Source organism: Triticum aestivum, chromosome 4D (genome assembly GCF_018294505.1).
Source record: "Triticum aestivum cultivar Chinese Spring chromosome 4D, IWGSC CS RefSeq v2.1, whole genome shotgun sequence".
Classification (NCBI taxonomy): Eukaryota; Viridiplantae; Streptophyta; class Magnoliopsida; order Poales; family Poaceae; genus Triticum; species Triticum aestivum.
Genome location: NC_057805.1, coordinates 508,906,333 through 508,917,279, shown reverse-complemented (window position 1 = coordinate 508,917,279; position 10,947 = coordinate 508,906,333). Strand labels below are relative to the sequence as shown.

At 39.9% G+C, this 10,947-nt stretch overlaps 1 protein-coding gene across 2 annotated transcripts; it reads right to left on the bottom strand.

Moving 5' to 3' along the window:
* Positions 1-1,618: 1,618 nt before the first annotated feature.
* On the bottom strand, positions 1,619-10,941 carry LOC123099135 (pre-mRNA-splicing factor ATP-dependent RNA helicase DEAH1). 2 transcript variants are annotated; one of them, XM_044521278.1, is made up of 27 exons: positions 10,729-10,941; positions 10,508-10,638; positions 10,210-10,395; positions 10,044-10,127; positions 9,846-9,932; positions 8,964-8,997; positions 8,828-8,882; positions 7,779-7,838; positions 7,602-7,673; positions 7,358-7,421; positions 7,184-7,263; positions 7,021-7,088; positions 6,853-6,910; positions 6,274-6,331; positions 6,131-6,193; positions 5,931-5,999; positions 5,627-5,716; positions 5,284-5,370; positions 5,047-5,162; positions 4,900-4,966; positions 3,770-4,810; positions 3,615-3,677; positions 2,628-2,751; positions 2,441-2,541; positions 2,266-2,328; positions 2,110-2,182; positions 1,619-2,022 (listed from the first exon to the last, which is right to left on the bottom strand). In XM_044521278.1, exons 1-27 carry the CDS (start codon positions 10,826-10,828, stop codon positions 1,976-1,978), a joined length of 3,141 nt encoding a protein of 1,046 aa, XP_044377213.1. In that variant the 5' UTR covers positions 10,829-10,941; the 3' UTR covers positions 1,619-1,975. The 2 variants fall into 2 exon arrangements, with proteins under 2 accessions (XP_044377213.1, XP_044377214.1); XM_044521279.1 differs by having other exon boundaries at positions 9,846-9,949; positions 10,729-10,934.
* Positions 10,942-10,947: the final 6 nt, after the last annotated feature.

Genomic DNA, 10,947 nt, shown 5'->3' with positions numbered 1-10,947 from the left:
GTTGTCCAGATGTAGCAACGCGGTCCACTTGTGAACATTTTGCACAAAACCCAATTTTTTATTTCTCAATGGCGCACCAAGTCCCTCTCATCTCACGTGTACATCCACTCGGGATAGTAAAAATCCTCTTCCATTCTTTCTTTCTCTCAGATCTAGACCTTGAGAGCACCGCCGCCGGACCTTTCCAAACGCCGACATTGCTATCTCCGATGATGGCGAGCTCACTCATTGTTTGGAGTACTTCCTCATCGCAACTTCCATGGATCCTGGCCAGATCTGCTTCCTTTTGCCCTCTTGTGGCCTCGTCCATTACGTCGTCATTCGTCATCGACTCTGCATTTGTTTAGCCTGTACTCCTAGGCGGCATGATCGCAAGCGGATCACATCTCCAACCTGTAAATTCTTTCTTGGGTGCCTTTTTGGCTCCTGATATGTTCTCCGTGTACCTGGATGTATTCTCTTCTCTCTCACAGAAGTTTGTGTACATGATATCCAGTCGATTCTTCTTTCATTTACACGTGTTCGTCAATTTAGCGAATCTTCTTTCTGCAGTATTTGATCTAGCGAAATCTCCTTTTCTTTTGTGCTTTCTGTTTCAGGGTCTATCACTATTAGGATGGTTTTCTTGAGGCAGAGAACACTGATTGTGTTGGTTTCGAAGCAAACATATGCTGCTGTGTATTACAATTTTTAGATTTACAATCGAGCATGCTTACTGAACTTAGAAATAACATTTCAAATTTGTGTTCCTGGTATCATTGTAAATGAATTGGATTCAGTGCATTAGTTGTGGCACAATTTGGATATTTTCCTATGACAATAGTGTGTATACAGTAGGAGAGAAAAAAATTGTTGTATATACATATTTCGACATGAACAAAATATATGTTTTATGTACAGTATTGTGTGTCAAATCCATTTATCCTGCGTTACAATGTACAGACAGGCTGCTGTTAAATGCTATATCATATACGTTCAGGGATCCAGATGCAAAATGTGCCATCTTATCCCCCTTTTGTTGTTTCTACCACTGGATGGAGATCCAATGGCCCATGTTACTGGAGGCAAAATTTCATGTTTTGACCCTTTTTTGAAACCTATTCGAGATCTGACCATTTTGCTACCGCTAGGGTCCATAGCGGTAGGGTGTAACAGCCTACCGTCAAACAGACTGACGGTAGTCTGTACAACCCTACCGCCAAGATGCGCATTGATCTCACTTGAAGCCCTGATCTCATACAAGTTGTCCCCGTGTTTTTGGTGGGCATCATCTCTACGGGTTGGTGGCAGCCGACCAAAACAGCGTGACTAGCGTCAATGAGGGACTTGTGGGGTTCCATTTCGTCTCCAAGGAACAAACACCAGATCCGACAAGATGTTCATGGATTGTTGGCAGTATTTGGCCATCCTTATTGTTCTTCTCACGCCGCTCGGCGCACTGCCCCGACTGATGTTCATCCATGGGTCATCACAGTCCCGCCTCTCACCATTGGCTACTACAGTACTTTAAGATATGGGCTTAACTTTTCGAGGATCGATGGATCTGATTCATGCTCCTCATCTGGCAACAGAGGAATACTTGAGAGAGAGAAAAAAACTAGTACAAGCTTCAATCCTATGAATCAAACAACTAACATAGGAAAGGTGGACATCATGGGATGCCGACGATCTAATGTTGATACAGCACAGTGGTCGCCAATGTATGTTTGTTCGATAACCGGGGTACGACAAAGGATTGAGGGTCCCGGCATCAACGCTAGGTTGTGCCAAACTGTCTACAGCTCTACCCACACCCACAAACTTGTACAAGAACGGTGGGTCATGTTGACAGGACATGGTGAGTGATACAATGTGATCTAAGAGAAGGTAGAAAAGAGCGGCCATGCCGCGATCCCGATCCGGATATCCGAAACTAAACTGTTTACGCAACATCTAATCTGTCCAAACGCTGGCTTCATGAGTGAGTCCAGGCAGTCTACAATGCGGCTCGTCCTTGGCCCTTGGGCAGCTTCTTTGAACCAGCTGCGCGGACAAATAAAAAAGGGGAAACGTTTCGTAAGCTACAGCTCTTCGCTTCAAAAAAGAAACAACATCAAGTTCCATGCTTACCGTCGTCCACATCTTTCAGTTGGTAGTAGTGCGGAGCAATTTCCACCAGCCATTCGGGCTTCAGTTCCGTCACCTGCATGCATTCATTGGCCATAGCATTTCAGACGACAATCAATTATTTCTTTCACGGCTTGCTTAATTCTGGAGACTGCAAACCTGACGCATGTACTCTTTTGTCGTGAGAACTAGTTCGTGGTATATTACCCAGCGAGGAAGTAGCTGCATATATGAGGCAAATATAAACAATGTCAGAAACAAAACTTGGACAAGACCACTACTATGGATGATGGAATGTCCAGGATGTAAAAATAAATACGACAACTCAACTTGCCTGTGCTAATCCTGAACTAGGGTGGATAAAGACCGTCTGAGGGTTCTTCACAGTTCTATATGAACCATTCTTCTGCAACCGTGCAGAATGGTGGAAGAAACCTGCAACCCGCAAGTACCCACTTATCAGATTTATCCATCTCAGGCAACTTGCACAAATAAAGCAACTGAATCATCAGTATACGTACCGGATGTTATGGCCTTTTTAATAGCATCCAAGTCACTGGCATTTGAACAGACCTCAATCTCAACTCTCTCCATAAGTCCCTCCAGTTGATCTCGAATGTCTCTTGCTCTCTTCATGCTGCGGACCTGATTTATGTACCGACAGTTTTATCACATAAACTTTGCAGAAACAGTGATCAACAGATTACAGTAACTGCATATATAATACTCCCTCCGTTCACTATTATAAGATGTTTTGGATATTATAATATGGACTGAAATGAGTGAACAAACACAATAAAATGCGTCTATATACATCCGATTCAGAAAAAAGTTAGAACATCTTACGATAGTGAACAGAGGGAGTACATAAGTAAGCTAACCATGGTCGGCATTGGTTGATTATTTTCAAACAACACTAATTCAAAACCCAACATGAAATTTTAGCGTCTCTATTTCTCTAGTGGAAATAAAAAGATACACTGCGCAAGTAGAAAAATAGAGTATTAATTAAGAATGTCATGTTCATTAACCCTTTATGCTTTGTGCCCTACGCTAGAAGCTAAAACAACACCGACTGGATGAAATAGCATATGTTAGTATCTTCTACTGTCCATTAAAAGCATCATGATGCTCATGCACATCAATGTTCTATACAACATGTAATATTGTCTCTGCAATTTCTTGCATTTACTCTACATATGAGATTCATCATTAATACTTGAGGCTAACCTTTTCAAGTTAAACATGATTTTGCGGTATAAAAAATGTAGAGGCAATAAATTAGATTGGCATGGCCATTCTCATTCAGCCCTACAATAGATACTAAAAAAGCTATTGGCCAGAGCAAGTGCTACACACACAATCAGTAACATAGGAAGTTACAAAATCTAGAGGAACGCAATATCTTTAAAATAAGAAGTGATGCTAATATGATGATGTCCAGAGAATAAAATATCTTAAGCTGGACCACCAGAATGCATGTTACAAATTATAGAACAAGAACATACCTGGATATAATTTTCATAACACCATTGAGTCGAGAAGTCTGTTTCTCTCCATGAGTTATAGACCTGAAATTATCTTGAAGAAATTAGCCTTTATAGCTCAAATCTAATAAACATTATGAATTCTGATAAATTACAAGGACAAGAAAGACGACTACATTGAGTAATGCTATGTGGTCCCCGACGTTCCCAGTGTGGAAGTTTAATCTTGCATTATCTGCATGGACCTGTTTATCCTTTGGACGGTAGAATATAGAATTTCCGATCGACAACATTGACGCAATAGACATGACCTCATCAGAACACTTGTATTTCTCTGAAGCTACTATCATCTTTGACAGCATAGGATCTAGTGGAAACTCTGCCATTCGTCTTCCAGTCTTGGTCAACTCTCCACGACTGTTGAGTGCACTGAGAGCAAAAAGTTGCTCCAGGGCCTTCAACAAGGCCTCTGAAGGAGGTGGGTCCATAAAATCAAAATTAACCAAGTCATGAATACCAAGACTCTTAAGTGTAAGAACAACATTTGCAAGGTTGGTTCTTTGTATCTCTGGAACAGTATTATCCTCAAGATCATGCATGTAGTTATAACTTGTGTACAGACGGAAACATTTTCCTGGTCCTGTCCGTCCAGATCTTCCTGCCCTCTGGTTTGCTGATGCCTTTGAGATAGGATTGATAAGCAGGGATTCCATCCCTGTACGAGGGTTGTATGACTTGATCTTGCAAAAACCTGGGTCAATAACATATTTTATACCATCAATGGTTAATGAAGTCTCTGCTATATTAGTGGCCAGGACCACTTTCCGAGAACCCTCGGGGGTTGTCTCAAAGATCTTCGCTTGAAGTTCAGTAGGCAGATTTGCATAAATAGGGCATATATTTAGCTCTGGAATCTTTGTGCCTAAACCCCTTGTTTTGTGTTTCAGGATTTCATCAACTGTTTCAATTTCTTCCTGTCCTGTAAGGAACACTAGGATATCACCAGGGGGCTGTGTCACATGTATCTGTAAAATAGTGACAATGGCAGCATCAATGTAATCTGCTTCTGGAGCTTTTGTATAATGTACTTCAACAGGGTATCGCCTCCCAGGAATCTTGAAAATAGGAGCTGAATCAAAGTAGTCGCTAAATTTTTCTGCGTCAAGGGTTGCACTTGAAATGAGCAACTTCAGGTCTGGACGAAACCTAGCAATGTCCTGCAGGTAGAGTATTACGTATATGAGGAATTGAGTGGGTGTCTACAAGTCTGGTGAAGAGCATACCAAAATGATACAAGCCAGCTGACCTTAACCAAACCAAACAAGATATCAGTAGACAGCGTGCGCTCATGAGCCTCATCAACCATAACAACACTGAACCAAAAATAAACAGATATAAGCGGTGCGTTCAATAGTATACTACAACTCAAGGAAAATGATTTGCCAACAATTACCTATAGCCAGCCAAATCTGGTTCTCCAAGAAACTCCCTCAAAAGCATTCCATCAGTCATGTATTTAATCATTGTTTTCTCTGAGGTACAATCCTCAAACCTTATGGAGTAACCAACCTGTAGGGTGGCACTAAACATGGTTATAATCATACAATTTCATATAATGTTATGGAAGATCACATAAGCACATTCCACAATTTGATATTATTATAGAGTTATTGTTATGAAAAGAACTAACCTCATGTCCCAATTTAACACCCATCTCTTGAGACACCCTAGCTGCAACGCTCATGGCTGCCACTCGACGAGGTTGTGTACAAGCAACCTGCAGATTTAAAAAATTACCATGAATTTTGACAGAACCCATAAATTCATTGTAACTACATCATTAAGGCCAAACATAATCGCACTTCATAGAGCAAAACCATTAATGTGTAACAAAAAAAATTGCAGATTTTTTCATGACGCATTAGACCAAAAAAACCAACTATTCCTATAAGCCATGTATATGCATTAACAGACAGTAATAGTAATAGCAATAGCAATACTAATAGTAGAAAGACCAATGCTGCATGTCATACCTTTCCTCTTGCTGTATATCCAGCTTCATGAAGATATTGAGGTATTTGCGTCGTTTTACCAGAGCCGGTTTCTCCCACTATGACAATAACCTACAAGCACCAAATGCCCACAAAATCAACACAACAACAAATGGACATAATTAGATCATGTCCTAGCACATAAGTTATAAAGTGAAGTGGGTATTTCTTTTCTAAATATAAGTTCAAATTTGGGGAATTGTGAAAGGGCACTGAGCAAAACATGAATAGTGTTTGCTGAATCCTAGCACATAAGTGTTCCACAGTGAACACTAACATCACAAACCTGATATTCATCAACAGCCTTGAGCAGTTCATCTCTGAATTTGTAGATTGGAAGGGTTTTCCGCTCATCCTAGTTCAAAAAGGAAGCCAGTTCAAAGGCAAAAGTAACTGTTAGTGACTATAATTGTGATTCAACTATTATTAAGAGCATGAGTAGGTACATGTGTTTGTAACAAATAAGTTGATAATCTACTCTCACACCTGGAGCTCCCTTTTTAGAATATCTTTTGCATCGATGGTCTCTTGGTCTGAATCATCTTCAAACTATAAAATGAGAAAGTTCAGTAAAAGAGTATCTTAAAGCAATCAAATTAGGAGAGTAAATAAAGTATTTAATCGATTACCTGTGTTCCTTCTATGACCGATGATTTAACAAAATCAATTTGATCATCAAATACAAACCTATGAAGTTGAAAAAGTAATATGAGTACAAAACAACTGTTCAACAAAGGTGTGATCAAGGTTATACAAAATTCAACTTTCCAACAAAGGTGCAATCAAAGGCTATAGAGGATTCATTAGTGTAATGCAATCAGAAAAATCCAGTTATTATACCTTATTAAGTTTCAGTATTACAGCATGTTTGAACGAGGGGTACTTTTGTGTGAGCTTCAGTATTTAGTTCAAGTTTGAACTAACTACCAAAGCTCCCTAAAGAAATACATCCACTTACAGGGATCTTTTTATACGAAACAAATTTCTAGCTAGACAATCATCAGCAAGTGACATGCAGTTGACTGCTGATTAATTACATGGCTCGTCACAACTCTAACTAGAAAGATGGACTCTTAGAAACAGCAGAGTAAACTTTGCTGATGAACAAATTCATAGAAATAATAATAATAACTACTGGTAATCATTACAAGACAGCAGAGAAGTAAACTTTGCTGATGAACAATTCATAAGAAGAACAAAGAACTTACTGGTATTCATTAGAAGACCGATTTCTGTCTTTCGATCCGAATTCCAGTTTAGACTTTCCTGAAACAAGTCAATCAATTGTTAAATATACAACAAAGAGCAGAAATATGGTATCATAAAGACAGTCGCAATACCGATTTCCAGTGAATAATCCAAGTAAATGACATTACCTATTTGATGTTCTTCCCATGCTTCCTGTTCAGCAAAAGGATTCATTTTATCTTTGCCCTCAGGATCTCTGCTTGTCAAGCAAATTCAAAATCAACATATTAAAACAGGTTCAGAGGAAGTTACATAGTCTCATACTGTCATACAGGACTCATAGATACATACTTGTATCGCTGCATTGCTACCGAGAATCTCTTTTCTTGATTAACACCTTCACCCATGTCATAAGCTTCAGGCATTTTGTACTGAAAATCACGTGATTGACGAACTGAAGACATTAGCATCAAGAGATAAGAGTGTCATCATTACTCTGCAATATTCTCAAGGGGGGGAACATACCTCATCAACATCATCTGCACTCTCAACATGATCCTTAACAAGATCATAAATCTTCTTCTTGTATCTGCACACACAAACTGTTAAATGCCCAGGTTTATTTGAAATGCACTGCATAAAAGCCTATGTGTACATGCATCTAGCTAAAAGAGAAAATCTGTAGCATAACTATATCTACATGTCCTCACTCCTCGGTACAAAGTTATCAGTAGAGAAGCACTTTATGGGACTCAGTTACAATAAGCACCTGAAGTCATTTTCTTCTGCCGGGGTCAGTTTCACACCCTGAAAAATGTATTCATGATCGAGAATTTCGTCCCTGCAGTTACCCCAAAACAGTAAGTTAATGTACTGTGTACCAGCTCAACATATAGACAAAATCATGAACAGCAATATACTTGTATAGAAGTTCTGTTGTACTGACCGAATCTCATCAATTTTTTTATCCCTTCGCTTTAGCAAGTACGCTTGCCTTGAAAAATTTCTGCACATTATTGAAAGGTAAGTTAATAGTCCAGAACTCCAGACAGATCTTTCCAATAAAACAGCTTGATTTTTCCTACATTCAACAAGATAACTCAAAGTAACAAACCACTAAATGCAAGCAAAAGACTTCTGTTATTTAATAGAATTTTATCGTTATATTCTATGTTCCCTTTTCTGTAGTGTCATCAGCTTGCGTGCAAGATAAAAGCTTAAACTATGCAAGAGAAAAATGTGGGCAGCTACAAACAACCTATCTCAACAGGGTACAATGGTCCAAAATAAGCAGCACCGTTGTCATTTGCATATATTAGCACCAAAATATTACATGTAAATGCAATTCAATTTTCAAGGAAAAGCAGAGTCCGCCTTCTATGTACACCATCAATTTATTCCAATTTTCTTTCTACAAATAACAAAAGAAATGTGTCCATCTCTCTATAAACTTCACCTATACATCACAAGGGTATTTATTCAATTTCTGCTCTACTACTCTAGTCATAGCCGAAAACATTACTGTAGTCAAGAATAAAATTGTTTCCATATACAACTTCTTCAAATGTTCAGATGTGAGTACAGAATTTAGCACAAACCTACAGTACAACAATGGAAAACCAACAGTCCAGGTGCTCAGTTTGACAAGCTAGCCAACAAGTTCACCGAAAGCTGAAGCTATTAGCCTCTTGAATAATAATGGTTGCTTTCTTGCTATATATACATGATGACTGAATAAGGTTGTTTTCTTGCTACTCTACTACTCTATATATACATCATGGTTGCTTTCTTGCTACTTTGTTTTCCTCAGTTTTCCTCTTGAATAATGACTTAATATGGTACTATTTAAAGTGGGCGGGTTTTTCACCAGTATCTTGGGCAAATGGTTTTTCATCCGTATCAGTGGGCAAATAAAACTAATTTCTTACATACATCAACATAAGTAAAAGAAAATTATAATGAAAAATTACAACAACCAACTGCAACAGGAATAACCTCAGATCTGAAGTGTCATTCTTGTCCAGTGCTTGTGATCTTCTGGTAAGCTCCTCTGTCAACAATCTCCAACGAATAAATTACAATGATCATATTGAACCAAATTAGTAGAGTATACATGTTCAGGTAGGTATACCTTGTTCTTCCTTAGATAACTGCCGCTCCATCAACTGTAGACGGAAATCATTCAATAACATCAGCTCAAATAACTAACAAGATTTAAAAACATAGTACAACTGGAAGACATGATTTGCTGGAGTTTAGAAACATGCTCTGTGCTAGATTTATAAAGTAGGTAGGTGATGCAAGGAAATACAACCAAAGAGGCGCTAATCCACGTATACTGGCATGCAGATGAGCTCACAGAACTACACTTCTTAGGTATCAACATATCCAAAAAAAAACATACTTCTTAGGACGTGAGTCATGGCTCACCGATCAATGACACAATTCCTTTGTAACCACTTCAAAAGATAAAATCGGCAATAAATTTCACAAGTGTAGTTAACCAGCGGGCCACAATTTTAAGTTAATAGAAGTGTGGTTTTCTGAATCGATAATATGGAGAGGTGTGACTTTGTGAAAGTGTGAAAGTACTCCTTCAAAATGCAGTTACTTGACTGATAGTTGAGAAGAAAATTCATAGTTTCGAGGAAGTAACTCTAAGATGTAACTGACATGTCACTACAAGCAGGTTTTCTCTCGTAGTGAATATATATAACAAGCCACAAATTATCTAAGATTCCTTTAGAACGAAATAACTGGTTTATGAAACAAAAAATGACATCGAACACCCAAAAGGAAAAGCCATTCACCAACAATATTTTTGTTCAGCACTCAATTTCATATGACAGCCAGCAGAATACTTCAAAACCAACCAGGAACAATAGGACTTGGTTATAACTTTAACTTGATGTATTATTTAGTTGTTAGAGAAAAAGAGGTTCCACCCATTGGGAATAAATTAAGTGATAGCAAACATAGAAAAGAAAGGAATATCAGCTTGCAAGACAATCACCTTTCGAGTGTGTACCGCATCTCTTTCTCTCATGTTCTTCTCTAGCTGAGCCCTTTCCTGCTGATCTCTTAAAATTTCTTGTTCTTCCTACAAGGCATCACATACTATAATGGATTCAAAAGCACATTTTAATTGACCATTACATACCTACGCATTTTTATGCACAACAAAATCAGATTCCTAGAAGGAAGGGCATACGTCCAGAGTGTCGTCGCCGTCTTCATCATCCACCTCTTCTGTTCTCCTTCGGACACTCCTCTCAGAAACTTGTGCTATCGTTTCCTGCAACACAACATTATCAGGTTGAGTCACTCACGGCATGTGAAAGCAGCACGACTAACAGGTGGCTACCACAGCGTCTCACATCATCATCCTTCCCATCGTCTTGGTCTTGAGCCTTCCTCCTAAAATGCTTCCTGCTCTTGGAGGATGCGCTCGCCGAGCTCGTCGTGTGGTTGTCAACCTCGTCGTCGTCCTCATCGGCCAGCAACTTGTAAGTGCTTTGTTTCTGAACAAGCTTTGCTGCCTCCCTTTCCTGTTTCTGGTAATTCTGCGACAAGAAAGGGAAAGCATATATAGCATTAAAATCATCAAAGACAAAGTCTCAGCAGTGTTGTTAACACAATGGGATTGCTCAACAGGGGAGGTGGATCAAAACTTACACTGACGCCCCTGCCCTTGCGGGGGACCTTGGCGTAGATGTCGGCGGCGAAGCTGCTTGTCTCGGCGGAGGAGGAGAAGCCGTACTCCACGAGCTTCCCCACGAGATCGCCGGCCGAAGAGGAGTCCTTGGCTGAGCGCACACAGAGACAGGCCCAAATTAGAATCGGAGAAGAAGAAACTGAAGGAACCCCATGAGAAAGCAGAGTAGAATCGGGTGTACCTAGGCCGATGACATAGTGCACGAGGACGCTCGTCGAGAAGCCCTGGATGGACATGAGCTTGTCCGAGACCCAGTCCCTGAGCTGCTTGTCGCTCGCCATCACGGGCGGATCGGAGTTGCTGGAGAGGAACCGGTACCGGAGACAGGGGACGGGGTTGGGAGAGCCGGGACGCGAAGGGGGACGGCGACGCGCGCGAGAGGCGGAGGGGTTGGGGGTTG

What these genes read in the sequence shown, in the direction of transcription:
- LOC123099135 (XM_044521278.1), bottom strand. Translation starts at nt 10,828, where the DNA reads ATGGCGAGCGACAAGCAGCTCAGGGACTGGGTCTCGGACAAGCTCATG. An exon ending in ATGGGAAGAACATCAAATAG is followed by an intron (nt 6,911 to 7,020) that starts GTAATGTCATTT and finishes GACTTGTTTCAG; the next exon opens with GAAAGTCTAAACTGGAATTC. An exon ending in CCAGATTTGGCTGGCTATAG is followed by an intron (nt 4,967 to 5,046) that starts GTAATTGTTGGC and finishes TTTTTGGTTCAG; the next exon opens with TGTTGTTATGGTTGATGAGG.